The sequence below is a fragment of the Mus caroli genome, unplaced genomic scaffold (genome assembly GCF_978045245.1).
Source record: "Mus caroli unplaced genomic scaffold, Mus_caroli_1 scaffold_13, whole genome shotgun sequence".
Lineage (NCBI taxonomy): Eukaryota > Metazoa > Chordata > Mammalia > Rodentia > Muridae > Mus > Mus caroli.
The window spans coordinates 4,271,158-4,294,758 of NW_028227268.1; the positions used below are offsets into that span (position 1 = coordinate 4,271,158).

Genomic DNA, 23,601 nt, shown 5'->3' on the forward strand with positions numbered 1-23,601 from the left:
CACTCCCTGGAAGTCTTCAAGGCACAGCAGTTCACAAAGACACCAGCCACTGCTGCTTTACCCCTGAGACGACCTGGCCTTGTCTGCTCTTCCGCTGATGCTCTGGCCAGCAGAGCTGAAGTTCTTGGAAGATCAAGGGCAGTGTGCCATTCTGAGTCTCATTCTTCCTCTGGTCTTTGGGTTTCCCTGGGGCCAGAGGCCCCTTCAGTGATTTTCTTAGCAGAACTAGCAGCTCCTGTTCTTTCCTGAGTCCCCTGTAGTAGGCCAGGGCTCATCCTCAGCACATAGTGGGTCGACATTCGAGGGTGAAAGCTGACATAATGTTTCTACTTCCAGTGTCACCCATGATGCCATTTTGTGCACATTAGCCACTCTGGTTTAGGGGAAAGAGATCAATAAACACTTGGGAAGCGCATGGTTGGGTCTTGCTGTGTTGTCTGACTTGGTCTTGAACCTGTGGACTCAGGCACCCTCTTGTGCGCTGGGACTGCAGATACGTACCACTGATTTTTTTCCAGATAGTGTTGGGGATGGAACTAGGGCCTTGTGCCTGCACACAAAGACCACTGAGTGGTACCCCAGCCTCTCCATTACAATTACTGTTTTTTTTTTTTTTTTTTAAATGCTGGCACTGGGCGTGTGAGTGACTGTGGGGTGGTGGTCCTGGGAGGACATGGAAGCTGGGATGCCTCCCAATGGCTACTAAAAGGATCCACTATTAGCAGCAGAACCAAAGAGCAAAGGCTACAAACACCTCAAGTCAAATGGCCCAGACTGCGAGTTTCGGCAGAGATGAGTACAAACTCAGCAGAGACATAGTAGGCTGTCTCTACACCATATGAAAAGGAAGCACCTGCCTTTCACAGATGAAAGACACAGCAATTACATCAATAGCCAAGAAAAACTGCAGTTTATTAAGACTCAACAAAGCGCTGTTATTTTTCGAAAGCAACCTCCGGTGTGTGTCCAACCATCACATTCCAAGAGGAGGACATTAAGCGCCACAAACTTTTTTCTTTTAATCTTAGAGTCAGAGACATTTAAAATTCAAAAGGATCAAAAAGGAAAAAGAGGGGAAAGCCCACAAAAACTGGGAACATCTTTTCCTTCCATCCCCAGTTTTAAAACATGAGTTTTTCTACAACTCAGTGCTAAATGGCAGCATGGCAAGCTGTGCGTCTGGGAGCGCGCACACGCACGCGCACACGCACGTATTTGATATACATACTTGGGTATACATACATCAAATGTCTAGGACGCACGTAATGGCGATGAGATGCAGTCACTCTGAGGAGGGCCATTCCGTGGGATACACGACAAAACTCCAACAAGTTTTGAACCCAGTGGTGCATAGTTCCTGATCCTCTAAGAAAGCACTGCTTTTCTGCAACCGTGCAGCACTTGCTTGCTTGCTTTCTGTTTTGATAAAACCATTAAAAAGCTAATTAAAAAAATGTAATGCACAAGTTTCCCGACCACGTAGGCAGGGAGTACAATGTTCATATACTTTTCTAAAACATACTTGAGGGTGTGTTATTTCATTGTCTTTCTTCCTTGTAAAACAATCAAAACATTGATCATCTTTAAAACATAAAGCAATTTTTAATATATAAAGCACTCTTCAAACATCTATTTCTTTTGAGTCCATTATTTGGTAAATATGTAACTGCTACACATTAGAGATTAGGTATTTTTCTTCTTTGTGTGTGTGTGTGTTTTTTTCTTTTCTTTCTTTTTTTTTCTCTTTCTTTTTTTTTTTTTTTTTTTAAATAACATCTTCAGTGCTAGGAGTTGGGTTTAAAAATACATGAAGTGGTGTGGCACCGCCCTCGGGAGCCCTGGCTTTCCTGAGAGCGAGCTGGCGTGTGCAAGACAGAGACCACGAGGCCCTGTCACCTTGAGGAGGGGTGAAGATAGTCCACAGAGTCCGCGCACTCGCGACGGCTGGAGGGGAACAGCATGTCCCATCCCAGAGCTCTGGAGCAACACATCTGTATCTGAAAATAGGTTGCTGTTTGTTTGCTTGTTTGTTTTAAATGATGGAAGTCTTTTTTTTTTATTCCTTTTAACATTTTTAAAATTTTTTTAAATTTTATTTTAAAGTCTGAAGGAGGAAAAAAAAAAAGTCTGTAAACAGGTGGGAGCCCAAACACAGCTCCTCCAAAAGCAGTCACCACCACGTCCAAGTGCTCGGCCGGCCGCCCGCCCGCCCGCGCCTCGCGCGCGGCACTAGTCTCTACAAGTATCTATGGCCACAGTTCAACAAGAGTTTGTTTTTCTCTTTACTTTATATTGCAGATGGGAAGTGGTGCAATACTCTGGTAATAATCCTCTGCATGAGTCCACAATGACAAGCTGCTGAAGCAGACAGACACATCGTTTCTCCAGAGATCTACACTGCGACTTTAAATGCAACAACAGAGTCCTTGAGTAAACATTTACACATGAATTGTCACCAGCCCTGTCCCGAGAATTCTCTTTACTGTTTAGGATTAGCTAAAGGAAGGGCAGAGACACCTCAGTGCAAAGTTAGAAGCAAAGAACAACAATGAGAACGTTTGACCAATGCCAAAAACAAAAAACAAAACAAAACAAAAACAAAACCCCCCAAAAAAACCAAAACCAAAAGCATATACTGACTAGAAGGGAAACCCACAGTTAAGTCCCTCACACGCTCTCAAGTGTGCACGCACGCACAGGAAGCCCTGCCTGTGCAAGAGCACGCTCACACACACTCTTCTGCACACCGCACCACACGAGCACACAAGCACACGCACTCACGCACACACGCACATGTAGGCTATGAACGTAGACATTTCCTAGAGCCTGTTTCTGTGCACGGATGTCAACGTGGAAGTGTTCACATTTCGGTATTGGCCTGCTGGGTTCAAGTATTTGCATGTTTGATATGTCTTTTTTTTTTTTTTTTAACTTTTAAAAAATATTTTTTTGGGATAAAAAAAAAATGACATGAAAAGGTAACGAAACGAGGGTAATGTGCGCAGGCGATCCGGAGGACAGAGCACTGGCCACGTGCCTCAGCTCTGTGCCCGCACAACGCAGCCCAGCCGCCTGTCCCGCCTACCGCCTCTGTAATGTGCATAATCGTCACAGGCTCACTTTAAATAGGCTTCAAGTCTCCCCCCACCCCACCATAAAATAACCCTTTCCAGCCCACAATCTGAAAAGTGCCCTTCATGATAGAACTATTCTAAGCAGCTTTTATACTTAAAACTCAAAATGGCAGCGCACTGTACAAACCTAAGACGACATGAAATAAAAAGCTATGAGAGACGTCCTGTCCTTAGCACATGACACTGACCAACCTCAGCCCGCACTGTCTTCAACAGTTCACAGGGGCCGAGGCCAAGGTTCATCTTCAGACTGGACAGAGGTACTCCAAGGGGCAGCTTGTCCGTCAGCTGGCGCTTCAGAGCCAGGCCTGCCATGGTCAGCTCTCTTCCCCCAGTGACCGTGGCCCCTAGATGGACTCGCCGCTGAGCAGGTCCCCAGGCAGCAGAGTGTTGAGAGGCGTGGGGCTGCCGATCACTCTGGCGTCGTCAGCACTGGGCGGGCCCCACAGGCTGCTGGAGTACTGGGGGACCCCACCCCACAGCAGCTCACTGCTGCCTTTGCCACTCAGGCATGGGGTGTTCCAGTGGGCAGTGTCGCTGCGCACTAGGCCATGGGTGCTGCCCGAGGTGCCCAGCCTGGGCTGGCTGCCCCCACTGCTGGACTGCCAGCTGGAGGTGGGTGGGAGGGCTTGGCCTTGGGCCAGGAACCGGTTCACTTCTTCTTCACCGGCAAACTCGGCCAAGATGGTGGTGTTTCCCAGTACACACCTACAAGGCAAGAGGCTGGGTAAGTATGTCACCCTTAGTCCTGAGTCTGTACTACTAGTGAAGACAGATAAAAGGATCACCACGTCACAGGCTACCAGCCTGTGGCTGTGTGGAGTGCGCGTTTCAATGTGCTGCGCAGGGGCTGGCAAGATGGCTCAGTGGGTAAGAGAACTGAATGCTCTTCCAGAGGTCCCGAGTTCAATCTCCAGCATCCACATGGTGGCTCACAACCACCCGTAATGAGATCTGGCGCCCTCTTCTGGGGTGTCTGAAGACAGCTACAGTGTACTTAGATATAATCAATAAATAAATCTTAAAAAAAAGTGCTGTGCAATGGGGGTTCAGCTGGCATCAGTGTCTCGTGTCTCAGGTGACACTCTGAGCAGGTCTGCATAGAAAGCACCCTCAAGGAGACAGTGGGCTGCTGTCAGCAACCCTTGAATCTGGGAGGGTAGGGGTTCCTTTGGTCTCTTCCTAGGGGACTCAGAGACAGACTGAAACCAACACCGTGACTACACGAAGACATGGGGAGAGGGCAGCTGCCAGCAGGCAGAGAAACTAGGCCTCAGAAGTTAAGTGTGCCCATCCTTTGCCTTGGACTGCCAGCCTCTGATCAGGGCCCTTGCTACCTGGGGTGCAGTGTGGGGTGCCGCAGCACTTCCCTGTCCCCTCCTACTAACACTGTTGGGCACCTGTGTCTACTTGGCAGTCTGAGGGGCTGAGGAAAACATACATGTGCAGAGACTTCTGGGCCTTGGCGGCTTCTTCCTTGGAACTGTAGCGGACTACAGCGTTGCCCTGGGTTAGGTTCAGGTGGAATGTGATGAGAGGTCCATGCTGCAGACACAGCGTCCGAAGCGTAGAACCATCGATCTGAGAGAGAAGCAAAGGGCGGGGTGTGACTTCCTTCCAGGCCCTTGCTATGTTCTGGAGGGGCCAACACTGGATGCAAGCATTGTGTACAAGACAGGCTCACGACTGTAACTGACAGTGACAGATGCCTCGGTGGCCAGGCAGCTCAAGTGTGGGCCAAAGTCCCATTCTGGGTTCTGCAGTTTGCAAAAGGCACAGCAGCAGGCTGGTAGCCTTGCAGAGATAGGCCGGTTCTGTGCCAGGGAATGGTGAACACAGGCTGACCATAGAGCTGAGAGGGCCAAACCTCCTCAAATGATGTGTTTATAAGATGGACGGTCCTCTTTCTAAGAGTAGACTTGTCAGCTTTGGAAGGGCAAATAAGCTACGAGGAGCATAGTTGAGAGAATTACCTGTGCTTCCCCATACTTGCCCGCATTCACACTTGCCTCTGCCACTCTGGGTTCTGAGAAAAGATGCCTGACACAGACAGTTATCTGTTCCAGGGGCAAAGTAGGTACCTCCTTGGCCATAAGCAGCTACCCATGGGTATGACATGACAGCTTTCCTGACCCCCAACATGGCAGCACTTTTACCTGGGGTGTGAGATTGCGCAGAACGAGCCAGCTGCTTGTTCTTCCTGAGGTGTCAGTACTCCATGCAGAACCTGTGTGACAAATCACAGGACGAGAACACAATCGACCGACTGGCCATATTTTCAGTCTGAACTAAACCATACAGCAAGCTTTAGTTTTTCAATCCCGTAGCAGCCATGGCACCTTTTGAGAAGCCCAATCTCATAATTACTGCAGATTCCATTCATGGGCCATGAAAACCCTGACCTCCCAACTGCACCAGGAGGTCTGTCCTTTTCTGTCTGTACTGGGAGGAGGTCAGATCTGAAGGGCCCCTGAGAGTCACCTGCAGTTCTAGTCTCTGTCTTGCCACACCCCAGCCTTCACTTGGAATCCTTCACACACTTACAACTGTGATTAATGAGATAAGGTGAGTGCAGCGGGTAAGGCCGATGCCAGAGGCTGCTCGCAGGACCTGCGGTTGGTCTGTGTAGCCAGAGGAACCCAGTGACTGGCTGACCACACATGTGATGTATGAGTGTGGTGGGAGGGACCTACTGTGCAACAGAACAAACCCTTCAAAGTGTCTTACTTTTTCCATGGAACCTTGTGGAGAAATTAAGATCTCTGTGCTGGCTGAGATAGGCAGGAAGCTTAGAATGGCTGAATGGTCTTTTTGAGGACAACACAGTTCATGTGGTACATGTGTCCAATGCCCTGCCAGTATAAGATGCTCCCAGGCACGGGGAGTCTGATGAGAGGCATGGGGTGAAACAGACACACTTCCTGAATCACATGTAGAGTAGCTATGAGTGTCCTGTGCCCTGTCGACAGCAGTTACCTGAGCAGTGCTTACCCGAGGAGTAGGAGCTGGTCCAGCCGAGGGGGCTGGTGCCCCAGGTGGAGGAAGGCTTGGGATTGGCTAAGCCTGGAGGTGGTCTGGTGGGAGCAGTAGTGTTTCTGGGTACCTTCCACAGCTCATGAGACAGAGAGGCTTGCGTGTGAGAGGCTGGGCCTGAGGACCATGTTGATTTAATATCAGACAGCTTACCTAGTAGGAGAGAGACAGTATATGTATGTCTACACGCAGAGAGGGACTGCAGCTCTGGAAGCTGGCAGGACACTGACATCACAGATGGGAAAGATCAACAGCATCAAAGCACCCAGTGCGCTCTGTCTCATGCTGTCCCTGTCTGCTGCCCAGGCTGGCCTCCAACTGCTGGGTTCTGCCTCAGCCTCCTAGCCTCTGAGCCTTCTACCTTCTGCTCTAAGATACCATGTGTGCGCTGTATAGACTGCGGACTGCTGACACTTCATCAGCTTGCTAACACTGGCTGTGGAGAAAACACTAGTTTTGTGTTCATTTGATTGAGACAGGACCACCAAGGTTGGTCTGGAGCCTGTGCTGATCTTCCTGCTTCTGCCTCTCAAGTGACAGAATTACAGGCACGTGTCACTATATCTGATTTACTTGGTGCTAGGAATGGATCCAGGGCTCAGTGAATGCTGGGCAAGCACCCTGCCCACTGGGACACATCCCTAGCCTTTTGATTTCAGTCTCTAACGTATCCTCAGCAAGCTGTGCTGAGACAGTCATGGCCGGAAGCATGGCCTGCACAGGCTTCTTGTACAATGTCTAGGGGCACTAGCCCCGTCAGAAAAATGCTCCTTCTGACAGACTCGTTTCCCATAGCCACTGTAATCTCCCAAGGTCTAGGGACAGCCTTTTTCTTTTTTTTCTTTTTTTTCTTTTTTTTTTTTTTTTGGTTTTTCGAGACAGGGTTTCTCTGTGTAGCCCTGGCTGTCCTGGCACTCACTTTGTAGACCAGGCTGGCCTCGAACTCAGAAATCCGCCTGCCTCTGCCTCCCGAGTGCTGGGATTAAAGGCGAGAGTCTTTTTCTATCTCGATGTAGACACAGATGCCTCCACTGCTTCTGAATTGGGAGGCAGCACAGGCATGCTGACTGGGGACGCAGTAATTACAACTCACTATGAGAAACACAAAAGCAACGGTCATACCAGCCCAACTCCCTCATCTGCGCAAACTCACCACGATCCCCCATGTACTCCTGAGACATCACAATACAGATATGATCTACCTGCTCTCCTGCCACACTGGCCAATAGGAGGACTACAGCTTCATCGTGAACACATGCTAGACACTCTGCAAACCAAATGCTACCAAGAAAGATGTTTTTATTCTGGCATTTTTCTTTAGCCACTCCCCAGTGGAGGTATAAAAGGTTTAAGCACACCTCTGTCAACATTAACAGGAGTGGAGACAATCTAGCAGTACCCGCTGTTTTTTTTTTAAAGATTTATTTATTTTATGTATGTGAGTACACTGTAGCTGTCTTCAAACATAACAGAAGAGGGCATCAGATCCTATTAGTGATGGTTGTGAGCCACCATGTGGGTGCTGGGAATTGAACTCAGGACATCTGGAAGAGCAGACAGTGCTCTTAACCACTGAGCCATCTCTCCAGCCCTGGCTTTGTATTTTTGAACATGAAGCTGAACTACATCAACACAGTTTTCTTCTCTGGGCATGGAGTGCTCCAGGAATCCCCAAGGAAGACAGGCTTCAGGATCTTCTGGAGGGAGCCCCACACAGCAAGGCGTGGCACACTAGTTTAAAAATCTGGATGAGCTTTGATGAATACAAGTTTACCCGTACATCTAAGACAGTGTGTAGATACCTAATGTTTTTGTCTAAGAGAATTTTTATAAGGCCTAGTATGGGTAGTGCATACCTTTAATCCCAGCACTTGGGAGGCAGAGGCAGGTGGATTTCTGAGTTCGAGGCCAGCATGGTCTACAGAGTGAGTTCCAGGACAGCCAGGGCTACACAGAGATACCCTGTCTCGAAAAAAAAAAAAAAAAAAAAAAAAAAAAAAAAAAAAAAAGCCCAAAACAAAACAAAACAAAATCTGAAGCACATGTTGTTCTGAGTACACTGCCCAAGGGACACTCAACACAAGCCCACACCTCGTCAGTCCTCACATAGGCTTTGCCTGGTGTCCTCTGATGCCACACCTGGCTCACGGCCCCCACAGCCAGATGATGCACAGCAGGCAGGGGTGACGGCCCTCCTTACCTCCACTCTTGAGGAGGTAGCGGTTGACATCCTGGATGGTGGTGTTGATGGTAGGTCCTGTAGGGACACTGCCAGGCGTGACGTCAGGGTCATTCTCGGGGTCAATGTTCTGAAGTCCTTTCCATGGAACTCCAGGGTGGAATTCTGTTCACGGAAACCAAACTGGAGCTGTTTACTAGTGCACCTTCATATTGCATCATGACACTTAAAACTCATTTTTCCATATCTAGAAATTTCTAAATCTGGTAATCAGGCCTAGAGGCACGGCTTGCTTACATACAGTTCATCCTTTTGGAAGAAACCAGGACCAGCAACAACATTTCAGACAGGAATGCCTTTCCCAGGTGGAAGCTGGTGTCCCTTCCCCAACTGCCACCTGCCACTGGTCTTCTCTTACCTCGAACTGGGAAGTTACAGAACAATGCTTGACACTACCATACCCCATGGAGTCTTAATGGAAACCCCAAAGCCATAGACTTGATGCTTGCAGGACCCACAGTGCAGATCCAGGCTCCCTAGGCTTTAACTGCTCTCTGAGGGAGGCTTGGGGCACACCTGAATCTATTGCTGCCCACAAGTGTCATGCAGTCTTACCTGGGGGCCAGCTGATGCTGGAGCCATTTGAGATTTTATCACTGTCAGATTTGGCACGTGACCAGCTATGGGGAACAGCTACGGGAGGACTGGCTGGTGACTCACTGTTCTGAATTAAATCGTACCGGCCGTAAGAGTCATCAATGGAGGACTTACCTGGAGGCCCGATGCTTAGACCTCCAGGGATAGCACCTACAGAACAGGAAGCAGGAACAGAGTGAGTCCTCTACCAAAGACATCCAGGGATACAGCACAACCTCCCTCCTGAGTCCAGGATCTCAGCCCTCTCTCTCTATCTAGGGTTCTCTAAGAGCTGAGTCAGTTACCCGGAACATGGTCTTTAGATGACTATTCTTTTGTGGTGCCAGGCATAGAACTCAGGGCCCTGTGGCTGACAGACTAAGTTTCTACCCCTTAGAGACACTGACTAACCCAACTAGTACCAAGCACACACCATTATTGTTATTGTTGAGATTTTTTTTTCCAAGACAGGGTTTTTCTATGCATTCTTGGCTGCCCTGGAACTCACTCTATAGACCAGGCCAGTTTCAAACTCAGAAAGATCCACCTTCCTCTGCCCCTTGAGCATTGGGATCACAGGAGTGTGCCACCCCCCTCCCCCCAGCGGTTAATGTCATTACTTTTTAGTGCCATGGATCAGACCCAAGGCTTCATCCATGGTGTATTAGTACTCTATGTTCTTTTGAGATGGTATCACAGAGTCTGGATTGGCCTTGAACTTCGTATGTAGCCAAGGATAACCCTAAACTACTCATCTCCTAACTTGCACCTGTCCAAACGCTGAAATGAGAGCTGTGTGCCACTATAAACTATTTTAGATTGTTAAGTTGGAAGGCTTCTTTCTTTTTGAGATAGGTAGGGTTTTGTGTACTTTACTTGCTGTGTATTTTAAGATGCCCTTGAATTTCTGGATCTTCCTCCAGCCCACCTTTTAAAATTAAGACTTAACCAGGCAGGTTGGAATACTTGGGCTCAAGTGACATGTGGTCTTGGCCTCTTAAGAAGCTAAATTTATGTCACATACCCAGTGAAAATGCAGCCCTGGCTGTTCTGGAACTCACTCTGCAGACCAGCTGGCCTCAAATTCAGAGATCTTCCTGCCTCGCTCTGCCTCTAAGAGCTAGGATTACAGGCCACCATATCTTTTGTGCTTCTGGCTATAAACACAGATACTTGAACTATCACTGATTGAGTTATACCCCTAGCCACATTGTAAATCTTATTTAAGAAAAAAAAAATTTTTTGAGACAGGTCTCATGTAACACAGGTTAGCCTCCAACTTGTAAGTAGCCAAGGATGACCTTGAACTCCTAGTCTTCCTGCCTGTACCTCATAACTGCTGGGGATTACAGATCACTCCCCAATCACCTGAAGCTGGGAATCTTTATGCACTGGTAAGCTGCCCATCATTAAGTCTTTCTGGGGACAAAGTATGTGTCTTCCTGGTTAGTGGTCGTGTTTGCTGGTACCTCCATGTCCCCTTTGCTGCAGTGGTGCCCTTACTATGCAGAACAAAGTGGGCACTGATTTATACAGAGAAAATCAACAATGCAAAGGGACCAGATATCATATGGAGAATTTCTTGCTAAATTATTCATTAGGGGAATTTTCCTTTTAGATTACTTTATATGAAGAGAAAACTATATACTTAATTACATTTCATTGATTCCTTTCCAGTTCTGGATACAGAACTCAGGACCTCACACATTCGAACCTAGTGCCCTACCACTGAATAGAGGCTGCTGAGGCCAGGTTAGTGGCCTGTCTTTGAGCCGTATCCTAGCCCACTGCAGGCCAATATGATCATTCGAATGTTTGTTTCTTTCTCCTTTCTATCTGATACTTTCTGTGACTTACATTTTTGAAAGGTGATTCTTTTTAGTACTTTTTTTTGACATTAAGAAAAAATTTTAGGGGACTGGTGAGATGGCTCAGTGGGTAAGAGCACCCGACTGCTCTTCCAAAGGTCCAGAGTTCAAATCCCAGCAACCACATGGTGGCTCACAACCATCTGTAATGAGATCTGACTCCCTCTTCTGGTGTGTCTGAAGACAGCTACAGTGTACTTACATATAATAAATAAATAAATCTTTAAAAAAAAAAAAAGAAAAGAAAAAATTTAAAAAATTCCCAATTATATATTTGTGTATGGTGTGTGGGTGGGCACGTACATGTGAGTGTAGGCACCCATAGAGGCCATGGATCTTCTGTCAGAAGCCACTGTAAACCACCCAGTATGGCTGTTAGAACTCAACTCAGGTCTTCTGCAAGAGTAGTGCCTGCTCTTACCTGCTGAGCCATCTCTCTAGGGTTTGGTTGGCTCTTTTTGTTGGCAGAAAAAAGGAATTAACTAAAGAACACTGGGCTCTTTGGTATTCTGGGGCATTTTTAATGATTATGAGTTTGGAGCGAAGATCTGATGGTTAGCTCGACGGTGCTGTGCAATGGCAGACTCCTTTTCTGTTTTGGGAATTGCATTCATAGAAATGCACCGAAAGAAAAGTGATATTTTAGGCTACCCCGTCAAATAAGTGAAGTGGAGCCTTCTGTGGGTGGGCATCTGGCACGAGCATACGTACCATGCTTGCTAGGATTCTGGTCCAGGGGAGAAGCAGCACTAGACAAGTTACCCATGGAGTTGGGATGTGTCCACTGAGGCAGGCGTGACTGGGACTGCGATGGGTCCTTCACAGACAAGCCACTGCTCATGTCTATGCTGTTGACATTCATGTTCGGGTTCAATCCAGCTAAAAGCATAGACACCATTAGCATCTGCTCTTCCCTCAAAGACTCTGCTCTGAAAGACGTCTTGGAGACTTAGCTTCCAACCTCAGGCACAGGCACACACTTCCATGGTAAACCCATCATCTGCTCCTAGAGCTTTCTGGAGACAAGGCCTCAATATGTAGCCCCAGCTAGCCTAAAACTCAAGGAGTTCTGCCTGCCTCTGAATCCTGAGTGCTGGAGTTACAGCAATGTACCACCTTGCTAGCCTTTGGCTTTGCTTTATATTTTGAGACAAGGTCTCAGTATGTCACCCCTATCTGTCCTGGAATTCACTATGTAGTTCAATAAATCTGGTGTGGGATGCTGGCTAAGACTACAAACTGCTCAGGACATTCAAATTGCTAAGTTCATATGAGAAAGACAGTTATATTTTACACAACTTTGAACTCAAATATACTTATTCCTAAGACCACAAAATACAAGCAAGCTGGACATTGTGGAAAGTTTGGGAGGAATAGCTTCATTATTGTAAATAGTTTTACTGTGTTAAGAGTTAAAATCTCTGGGCTGGAGAGATGGCTCTGCAGTTAAGAGCCCGGACTGCTCTTCCAGAGGTCCTGAGTTCAATTCCCAGCTACCATATGGTGGCTCACATCATCTGTAATGGGTTCTGATGCCCTCTTCTGGTGTATCTGAAGACAGCTACAGTGTACTCACATATATAAAATAAATAAATCTTAAAAAAAAAAAAAAGAGTTAAAACCTCTCCTTTTTATTTAGACAAAGAGGGGAAATGTTGCAGGGTATTTTATCATACTGTGGATCCCAAGATTGTGTTATTTAATGGAACAACCTGTTGTTATAGTGTGGCTCAGCCTCAGCACACACCTTTAATCTAAGAGCTTCTGCTTGAATTCTGCAAACAGGATTCAATAAAATCAGCCAGCATCTGACTCCTGAGAATTCACCCACTGGTAACACTGAGTGACTGAGATTTTGTTCACAAGCACCACCACCCTCCGACAGTGAGTACCATTCCATAATCAAAGTTATGGCAGAGGGAGCCCTACCACTCAAGTAGAGTCAAACATTTTAGTTCTAAATTTTAGAGCAGGGGCTGAACATTCCAATATTCATGGGGGTATATGAGTGAGCAATGCAGACAAGGGCAAGGAAGCCAGTGGGCCTGGCCTATGGCAAACGAAACAGGTTCTGCCCTGCCCAAACCAGGTACTACTAGGCTGAGTAAGCACTGCCACGTGGGAAGCAGGCTCTCTGTACCCAGCTGCTGTTGTTTCTCCTTTCTGTTTTGTTTTTGAGACAACGTCTCTCCATGTGCCTGTCCCAGGGCTGGAACTCATCACCCTGGAACCCAGAGTTCTGCCTGCCTCTTCCTCCGAGTACGGGGATTACAGATGTGTGCCATGGCATGGGGCATGCATCCTGCTAATGCTCAACATTTCAAGTGTTTACACACAGTCCTACACCTGTGAGCACAACAGCTGTGTAAATCTGCCCGGGGGTTGTCCCCTCAATAGCCTCTGCTTTCCAAGCTCTATTTCCTCATACAGATCCAGCAGACAAGGCAGTGAAAAGGGCTGGATGTCAGAGCAATCCCAGGTGCTCTTGTGGGACCACCCTGAGCACAACAGGGCTTCTCTCTGCTGTACCCTGTAAACTGGACTCTAAATTTTAATCTTATATATTTTTTACTTTTTTGTTTTGAGAGAGGGTCTTGGTACATGATCTGGTTGGTTTGGTATTTGCTATACAGCCCAGGCTAATCTTTTTATTTTATATTTTTCGAGACAGGGTTTCTCTGTGAAGCCCTGGCTGTCCTGGAACTCACTCTGTAGACCAGGCTGGCCTCGAATTCAGAAATCCACCTGCCTCTGCCTCCCAAGGGCTGGGATTAAAGGCGTGTGCCACCACCGCTTGGCAATAGCCCAGGCTAATCTTGTACTGGCAGCAATCCTCCTGCATCCGCTCCTTAATGCTGAGATTACAGGTTTATCCTTTTAGCCTATCATGGTGGGGGCAGCAAACCTTTCATTCTGGAGAGCTTTTGTCTGTTTGCTTTCTTTTCAACACAGGGTAGCCGTGGCTGCCCCAGAACTCACTCTGTAGTCCAGGCCGGTCCTGAACTCACAGAGACCATCCACCTTTGCACCCCAGGTGCTGGGATTAAAGGCAAGTGCCACTACTACCTGGCTTCATGTAACTTTTTTTTTTTTTTTTTTTTAAAGATTCATTTATTTATTATATGTAAGTAAGTGTCTTCAGACACTCCAGAAGAGGGCATCAGATTTCGTTACGGATGGTTGTGAGCCACCATGTGGTTGCTGGGATTTGAACTCGGGACCTTTGGAAGAGCAGTCGGCGCTCTTAACCACTGAGCCATCTCACCAGCCCTTCATGTAACTTTTAAAAGAACTCTGTGTGATGAATATTTCTATAAATACAGCAGAACTGAGGCAAAGAGCAACCACGCAAACTGTATAAGTTAGCAGTGGGGAGAAGCTAGTCTCAAGGAGGTCTAAGTCCTAAGTTAGGTCTTGCCAAGCAAGAACTGTGCTTCTGTCAGTAAAGGGACAATAACGGACAAGACAATAGTGAAGGGAGGGTCCAGATGGCCTTTGCCCTCCTGGAGGTGTGTATTTGACGCTACATATTCATGTCCACAGATTCTGCCAGCTATCAGCACACAGTCCTGGAATGCTTCTCCTAGTTCCTGGGGACATTTCTCCTTAGCTGGTACCATAAAGTGTCCAGCATCAAGCTTGTTCTGACAGTATAGGTTCTGTGTGCTGGGCAGTTACCACACACCTGTACTATAGGACTGCAGGCCAGCCACAGATCTTACGGAGGGTCTATATTTCCAGTCTGAGTACCACTGGCCAGATGAGACAAATGCCTCTCTATAGCTAAGGCTGGAGGACAGAGGATAAACAAGAACAGTAGAGACCTGTACTTTTAATAATTGAGAGGTAGAGACAGGAGAATTGCCGAGAGCTTTTGTTAGCCTGGGCTATAGTTTGAGGTGGTGTTTAACTCCCCCCACCCCCAAATAAGAACAGTACAGACAGTGAGCGAGAATGAACTGAATGTTGCTGCAGCAGAGGGTTTTCCTAAGTACTACTCCAGGCAGGCCACTGATGTATAGTTCAGGCTACTCCTGAACTCCCTCTGCCTCAAGTGCCTGAGGTACAAGTGAGAGCCTTCCAGGTACTAGGAATATCTGTGGTACTTGTGAAGCTTGTGCTGTGCTGAAGGGAAGGCAGTGCTGTCCCCTCAGGACCAAGCCTCAAGAGGTGCACTCTGAGTGTGCCTCTGACGAGCTGTTCCCGCACTCTACACTCCGCCTATGGCGCAGCTTCTTGGTTAGCACAGGAGAGGCTCCGTTCCCTGCTGCGCCTCTGAAATCCACACAAGACTCACCAAGAGGATAAGGAGCAAAGGTGTTGGGTGAAGACTGCTGCTCTTTGGTCTGCAGGTCGGGAAGGCCGGGAGCCTGGGGGTGAGGGGGGAAGCTCTCCATGCCCGATTTGCCTGCAGAGGGGTGCAGAGACAGGTGCGGCGGGGGTGGCGGAGGTGGTGGCTGCTTTACAAGCAGGGCCTGGGCCAGCTGGCGCTGGTGCTGCTGGATCTGCTGCTGCAGATTAGTGATTGTGCGCGCAACCTGGCAGGTGGAGACACACACACGCGCGCACGCATGTTAGGCAGGGTTGGGGCTGAGCACACAGCTCATCTACACAATACTCACCTCAGCCTCTACCAGCTGGGCCAGCCCTGTCCCAAACCTAGCCCTGGGACTTTCCACATAGGGAGTCCAACCAGAGGAAAGCCCTCACCAAGCTGAGGGCTGATCCACTGGGGTCTCCTCTACTAAAAGTGGAGCTAGCAGCGAAAGCCAGTCTAAGGGACACTAACTTGCTGCTCCTGTTGCCTCATGGGTCCGGAAACATTCCGCTGGGCCTGTAACATCTGCTGCTGGATTTGTAAACGTTGGTATGCCTGTTGATAGAAAAGTTGGAATACCATAAGAAAGCTGTCAAGACAAGTGACTCAATCTTCTCTACATTCAGAAAATAGAAAAAAAACATTTTAGGATGATCTAGACTAAAGGCTAGACTGGCTATACAACGTGGCGAACACTGTGATGCTCTATCCAATAAACACATGAACCAGACCTGAAGCGCGGGGAGGACGTCTGCATGATGTCTCCTGGGCAAACTGTGACATGAGCTCTGTGCTCTGTGTGCTGATGTAAAAAGTCTTTTAATTTGATTATTTCAAAATGTGGGCTGAATATTGATTAATTTTCTGTACAACACATATTTTGGGAGACTTCTTAACTGGAGGACTCCTGTAGTTACTTCCAAATGCACCAATCTTGGGTTCACAGCCCTCCCTCCGTGAGGTCAGATGAGCAGTGAACAGCTGCTGACAGGAGAGCACTCTGTGCAGCTGCCTGACAGTTTTTCCGGGAGCTCAAGATGCAGCTTGTGAGCTGCCACCCGTGCTCCTGTAACTCAGATAAATTCACTAGACTCCAATCAAGACTCAGGCAGAACACGGTTTCATTTGTCTGTTGTTTGTGCCCATTTGATCCTGAACAGAAGACTTAGTTAAACAGAACCAAATGAGAGTTGTGTTAAAACCCTCAGGAGTTATAGAGAAAGTGTTCACTTAACGATTCTCTAGAACTAAACGTTCTGTAGCAAGTAATAAACTTTATTTCTCTATTTTTCTGGAAGAACAGTTCATGAGTGGAACCCATTAGGTACAAGGCAGCCGTTTCCTCCATTACACCACAAAGAAAGCCTGCTGAAGCACACACTGTGTGTCAGTCCCCCCTCCCCCCAGCTCTGGTCAGTGACAGTGCAGCAGGCACTGCAGGATCACCCAGACACGAGCTGTGCAGCTTCCAATACCCTTCCTGTCCTGAGTGAACTTGCCTTCAGCTACTGTCGTAGTCTAGGAAGCAACATGGCTTCCTGAGAGTCCAGGTAGGTCAGGGAGGCCTCCCTGTAGGCTGACAGGCACAAGACTCCCGTGTCAGGAATATAGGAACAGCTTGATGGGGAGGCCATATGCTGCCTAAGTCCAGAGGTCTGTGCCCTTGAGGACAGCAAGGACACACACATCTCTGGGACACTTGCCTTTGTCCTGCTTCCCTACTACCTATAGAAATGTTAGAGCCTTGCATTTCCTAGTCATGTGACTAGAAAAGTGACAGACTTGGGGCCGACTGCTCTCAGACACAAAGTTCTTCGGTTAGCCTTCTGTCTGTCCCTCCTAATTTCCTTTGCTTCCTTCAAGACTCACTTCCCAGGCAATGGTCTCCCAAGGGAAGACTTCTATATAGATCAGTAGATATTGGAGAAGACATGAGCACCTGTGGTGCACTCGTAGAGATAAATTCACTCTGCGGCCAGGGAAACAATGGTTGCCATTTAATAGTAAAAACAAGAAGACTACTTGAAATCAAGAATGCATGGATGCTAAACACACAGCCTTCGAGGACTCCTGGGTCTTACTAGTTGCTCTGGACTGAGGTGCTGTGATACCGAGTCTCAAGGCCCCAGCAGTTGTTCCAGGAATGGCAGCAAAGTCTCTCCTCTACGATCCATCCCGGGATGGTGTCTGTGTTTGCCATCCTGGGGATGAGTGAGGGAATGTCCACTCCTATGATTTCTGTGTTCTGTGACTCAGAGGAGCAACTCTGAGAGATCCATAGAACAGACAGGCTAGGTTATAGATCTGCGAGACCATGAACAGGAAGGGGCTAAGACATTTGCAAAGTGTACAAACAATATCCTTGAGCAAAACTTTCCTAATGCCTAGCAGGCACAGAGCACAGTTGGATGTGGAGGAGGGTGACAGCAAGCTCACGGTGTGTCAGAGCGCTGCTGTTTGAGACGTGAGCTTCATCTCGCCTGGGTCCACCCCACTTACTTACCAGCTGCAGCTGATAGAGCTGGTTCAACATCGTCATATGCTGAGGGTTAATTGGCGAGGTTAATAGTGCAGGGCTGAGACCAATGTTTTTTGCTGCAAACTGCAAAAGCTGTGCTTGAACCTGTTTAATAGAGAATATATCATTAACCACCATTTCTATGGAAACACTGACTTGTCTGTATAGCTTTGTTTTGGGGTTCAAACTGGTTAATTGACAATTACATTTGTTTGACAGCAGAACTTGATAGGCCATGAGAACAGTTTATGAACATTTGAACATTAGTAGTTAACATGTTCAGAATACAAAAAATACTTTTAAACTAAGGTATTTTTTTCAGCAGGGTGTGGTACCACATGCCTTTAATCCTAGTATTAGGGAGGTAGAGACAGGCAGATCTCTGTGAGTTTGAGGCCAGCCTGGTCTACAGAGTGAGTTCCAAGACATTCAGGGCTACACAGAGAAACCCTGTCTTGATAAATAGATAATTAATTTTCTTCTTTCTTTTTTTTTTAAGACTTATTTATTTAATATTATATGTAAGTACACTGTAGCTGTCTTCAGACACTCCAGAAGAGGGCATCAGATCTCATTACAGATGGTTGTGAGCCACCATGTGGATGCTGGGATTTGAACTCAGGACCTTTGGAAGAGCAGTCAGTGCTCTTAACCGCTGAGCCATCTCTCCAGCTCTCTTCTTTCTTTCTTGAGACAAGGTCTCATGTAAGGCTCAGGCTAGCCTTAAAGTGGCTACGTAGTGGATGGGCTAGAATTCCTCCTGATCCTTTTGTTTCTACCTCTTGAATCCTGGGATTATAGGCAAGGACCATCATGCCAAGACAGCTCCTAAAAGATTTCCTTCTCTAAATATTTTAGCTGTACACTTGCTTTCCATGGCTTGAGGCCATTCCTATCAGAGGTTAGTTTATGTTCTGCCAAAGGGAAACTTTAAGGTCTGAAGGAGATATTAATCCAGCTACCTACTGCCTCAGTAGGAGGAAGGTGCATTATCCTATAGAGGCCTCCAACCAGTCTCCATAGGAGTTGCTACATCCTCATTAATACATTTAATTATTTCTCTGCCAAGTTCTAGCCATCTCAACTCACTGTACAGAGCTGTTCTTTTTGTTTGTTTGTTTGTTTTTGTTGTTTCTTTGTTTTTGTTTTGTTTTTCGAGACAGGGTTTCTCTGTGTAGCCCTGGCTGTCCTGGAACTCACGTTGTAGACCAGGCTGGCCTCGAACTCAGAAATCTGCCTGCCTCTGCCTCCCAAGTGCTGGGATTAAAGGCGTGCGCTACCACACCCGGCCTGTTCTTTTCTACATGTCAACACTGTCTTCCTATGTGCAGGGACAGAATAGATGTCCCCCAAACTCCTAGGAGGAATGAAACATTCTCCAATGTGCTAGTCAGAAGTGAAAACTTTGCCAGGGGCTAGAGAGATGGCTCAGTGGTTTTAGAGTGGTTTTTGCTCTTGCAGAGGACCTGGGTTCAGTCCCAGTACCCACATAATAGCCTCCAACCATCTGTAAGTAATTCCAGTTTCAAGATCCCCTCTTCTGACCTCTTTGTCTATCAGGCACACACATGGTGCACATGCACACATACAGGCAAACCCTCACACACATAAAACTAACCAACCACAAACCTAACTAATTTAAAGGGGTGGAATTCTGGGAGGTGACTAGGTTCTAGGGCTCTGTCCTTAGTGGGATCAGTGCCCTCATCAATGAAGCCTAGGGAGGCTTGCTGCTTGCTGAACCCCCTGGATGCACAAAAGTGGCCATTTAGGATGAGTAAGCCCTCCACAATCCTTGCTCCTGCACTTGCAGCCTTCAGAGCTCTAAGCTACTTGGACAATATCCATTTTGACAAACTACACAGCACTTTAAATGGAATGTTACAGCTGGTGGGATGAGTATGGTCTCTTTCAAAACAGATTAGAAGTACCGTTCTTCAGAAATCCCAGCTATCTGGTTGGTCCTAGAGGTCTCAAATCAGAGCAGCGTTGTCTCTATCAGTTGGGTGCTACTAGAGGTGGGGACTTCAGGACACACTTGCTCTTTCCAGGCAGATACCATAATTATATACTGACTGGAGTTGTGAGTTACCTCAGGTTCAAAGATGTTATCAGTATGAACTGATTACTAATATTCCTAACAAGGGATAAAGAATGTCATTCTGTAATTAAAAATAGGCCAAAAGTGAAATTTATTGTTCTAAAAGTAAAGAGTGCTAATGTTTTTTTAAAAAAAGGACAGACCCAGTGCTACACAAACCCACAGCGTCCTCTTTACTTGTGCTGGACGTCAAGGTACTGAGTCTTCAGCATGCCACAACAGCCTCAAAGGGACACTAGTGGCACACATACCTTGGCAGAAACCAAGAAATTTCTAATTGGACTTAAGGCCTATTCAGCAAGAGGAAAATCCTGCTTGGTACAGGATATTAGCCCATTGCCCAGAACTAGAAGTAGTCATGGACCTTAGAGGAGATCCTACAACTGCCACTTTACTAAACCAGCAGAAACCCCAACTATAAATACTTGTCCTTATACCACAAATGCATGTGGTCCTCCCCCCACCAAGGAAACTTCTCTTTCCAACAGACAAGAGACCATTACAGAAAAGTGATCAATATGCAGAGCTGTGGAGACTGTATTTAAGGCTTAGGGATTGGTGCAGAAGAAGGTTGGAGGTTGTTAAGAGTCAGAGAAACAGGAAGCTTGCTGTGAGTATGAGATGGTTTCCTCGCATGACAGAGAACTATATATGTGAAGTCTACCAAGTATGATTAACAGCTATGCTAATGTGGAAGGGCAAAGCTCATGAGGCCTCAACCTGAGACAAAAAAATACGGACAACTAAGGAATGCTGAGAGAGAGAGAGAGAGAGAGAGAGTGTGAGTGTGAGTGTGTGTGTGTTTCCACTAGGGAAAAACACACCAGTTGGTTATCCAATTCCAAACTGTCAGCCCTGAAAACATACACAAGAAATGTTATAGAAATGAGCAGGCCATATTTATGTATTTAGGAATGCGCATGAACATGCGTGCGCACATACACACCACCACCACCAAAGAGCCACAAATTGTGTCTGTGTTTAAGCAGGACCTTGCCCTTGCTGCGTATCCCTAGCTGTCCTTGAATTCATAGAGATCTTTTTGCTTCAAGAGACCATACACTGGGATGAGAGCAAGAAGGGGTACAAGGGAGGATGTGGAGGGAGGAAAGGGAAAGGGGGGAATAATGTAATTATATTTTTATCTAAGAATATATATATACATATATATATATGATTATATATGACTGAATCTCTCTCTCTCTCTCACACACACACACGCGAATCTCTGTGTCTGGGCTAGAGGTGGCTCAGTACACCGGCTGCTCTTGCAGAGGACCTGGGTTTGATTCTCAGCACCCACAGAGTTACTCCAGTTGTGGGGATCTGAGACTCTCTGGTGTGCACATGGTGTAAGGACATGGAGAATCTCTATAAACTCGTGGGTATTGTGGTGCACACCATCACTCCTAGTACTTAGGAAGCAGAGGTAAAAGTACATGGATCCCTGTCATGTCAGCCTGGTCTACATAGAGACCTTGCCTCAAAAAATGGAAGAAAAAAAAGGAAAATAAAATTTGAAGAAAGAAAGAAAGAAAAAGAAAGAAAGAGAGAGAGAGAGAGAGAGAGAGAGAGAGAGAGAGAAAGAAAGAAAGCAAGAAAGAAAGAAAGAAAGAAAGAAAGAAAGAAAGAAGCAAGCACATGGTGCTGGTTAGTTTTATGTCAACTTGACACAAGCTAGAGTCATCAGAGAGGAGGGAGACTTAATTGAGAACATTCCTCCATATCACTGGATGTAGGCAAGCCTGGAGGGCATTTTCTAAATTAGTGATTGATGGGGGAGGGAGGGAGGGTCCAACCCATTTCATATGGTCCTGGATGAGCAGGTGGATGGAGCAAGCTGGAGCAAGCCTAGTAAGCGGCCCCCTCCATGGCCTCTGCATCAGCTCCTGACTCCAGGGTTCTGCCCTGCTTTCATTCAGTGATCAGCAGTGCTGCACAAGCAGAAGCTGAGCCGAGCAGGGCAGGGCTCTCCTCCCCACCTTGCTTGGGTCCTGTGTTTTATCACAGTAGCAACAACCCTAACTAGGACACACACCATGAAAACAATGAGCAAACACTACAACTTCCCCACCAATCCTATCTGACAATGATCAGCTAGTATATACAAAGTGTAATCTCCTATCTGTAGCACACATACACACTCTCCCACCACAGGGTTTCTTTGTGTAGCCTTTGGCTCTCCTGGAACTCCTCTGTAGACCAGATTAGACTCAAACTCACAGAGCTCAGCCTGTCCTTGCCTACTGCATGCTGGGGTTAAAGATGAGGTCACCAGGCTCTGTGCATGCACACAGGCACACACATACACACTCACACACCGACACCAGGCTCTGTGCACACACACTTATACACCGTCACCAGGTTCTGTACACACACACACTCTTACACATGGTCACCAGGCTCTGTGCACACATACATACACACACACTCACACACCAAGACCAGGCTCTGTGCACACACTCAGTCTTACACACAATCGTCAGGCCTTGTGCACACACACTCTCACACACCATCACCAGGCTCTGTGCACGAACACTCTCTTACATAACTTCAACTGCTATCTCACTGAAACACCCCTTGTCTTGGGTGTCCTGGTAACCTTCTTGACGTTCTATACCAATAGCAATCTGCTTGTTTTCATTCCAAGTAACCCAGGATACTACTTGTCAGGTTTATCACAGTAATTTCCAGGATCCAGCCAGATCCAGATCAAAACCATACCAAGTACAGTGTGCAAAGCTTATTGTTCAGACCTGAGGGGATAGAAACTGAGGCACTTGAGCGCGGAGGCTGGGCTGGGAGGAATTAAGAGGCTGCACTGGCGGCTGCTGCATGGTCCTGGCTTGTGCTGCTCCGCTATTGCCAAACACACCCAGATTGCCACTCGGGATCTGCAGAAGACAGGGCAGCTGTTAAGAGGTAGGCAGGCAGGCTGGGGAAGGGCCGAGTGATAAGTTTCCCACCAAGAATGTGGATGTTTCTTCTGTTTTCTGCCCCTTCAGCCTGGTCCTTAAGGTTATGGAGGATGAAGAAGCAGCTTAGGGAACTGCCTATGATTTTAAATCACAGGACACACACATGAATGCATTTCAAAGTGTCCCTAAACACGGCTGTCACAGTTAAAGAGATAATTAAGAATGATTCAAAAATAACGGTGATAAGAGAAGAGTCTGAGCCTTCCATCCCTGAAGGCTGCGTGAAGTGAGGCCGAGAGAACACGTGCTGACCATTGGGAAGCAGAAAACTCAGAAACACAGCAGTCACTTCAACAAACCCTGAACTGAGCCACTCAGCAAAGTCAGAGTTAGCCTGCTGTCCCACATACTCACATACTCGGCTGTGTTCTCTACACGGTGGCATGAGCCACCTAGCAGCTGGCTGGAGTATGATAGGTGGGTTTTAGAAAGCTGACTGGGAGGTACTGACAGCAGAGCCTGCTATGCCTGCCTGTGCCCAATAGACTGTGGGTTTCTAGGGTTCAATCTTCCCACTAAACATGACCACAGAGCTGCTAAGAGCCAACAGGTCCATGATAATCTGCAGTGGCCACAGGTACTCAGGCCTCTCAGTCTCTTTCTGAGGACTTCTTACACAGAGCATGACAGGCTCTGCAAATTTCACAGAAGTCCCCTCCATCTCTGGAGAGGGACGCCCAGGCCCCCATGCTGAAGAACACTTGGTAACAGACCAGCACTGTAATCAGCAGCAATGACCTGGAGTTTGGAGCGCCGAGAGGAGCTCAAACTCATTTCAGTTCAGCATAAAAACCACCTTGAAACATCCCTATAGAGTGACTCAATTTCTAGACCTG

General features: G+C 47.2%; 1 protein-coding gene across 4 annotated transcripts in view; it reads right to left on the reverse strand.

Annotated features, from left to right (window-relative positions):
* Positions 1-882: 882 nt before the first annotated feature.
* Tnrc6c (trinucleotide repeat containing adaptor 6C) overlaps positions 883-23,601 on the reverse strand; it is a 105,968-nt gene continuing 83,249 nt past the window's right edge. For all 4 annotated transcript variants that reach the window (XM_029484058.2, XM_029484060.2, XM_029484059.2 and 1 more), the window contains 11 exons: positions 22,544-22,681; positions 17,672-17,791; positions 15,640-15,723; positions 15,148-15,388; positions 11,562-11,729; positions 8,962-9,153; positions 8,368-8,511; positions 6,126-6,320; positions 5,291-5,361; positions 4,576-4,715; positions 883-3,842 (listed from right to left, as the gene is read on the reverse strand). In XM_029484058.2, the coding sequence (XP_029339918.1) occupies positions 3,482-3,842; positions 4,576-4,715; positions 5,291-5,361; positions 6,126-6,320; positions 8,368-8,511; positions 8,962-9,153; positions 11,562-11,729; positions 15,148-15,388; positions 15,640-15,723; positions 17,672-17,791; positions 22,544-22,681 (1,854 nt within the window). In that variant the 3' untranslated portion in view covers positions 883-3,481. The remainder of the gene's footprint in view (positions 3,843-4,575; positions 4,716-5,290; positions 5,362-6,125; positions 6,321-8,367; positions 8,512-8,961; positions 9,154-11,561; positions 11,730-15,147; positions 15,389-15,639; positions 15,724-17,671; positions 17,792-22,543; positions 22,682-23,601) is intronic.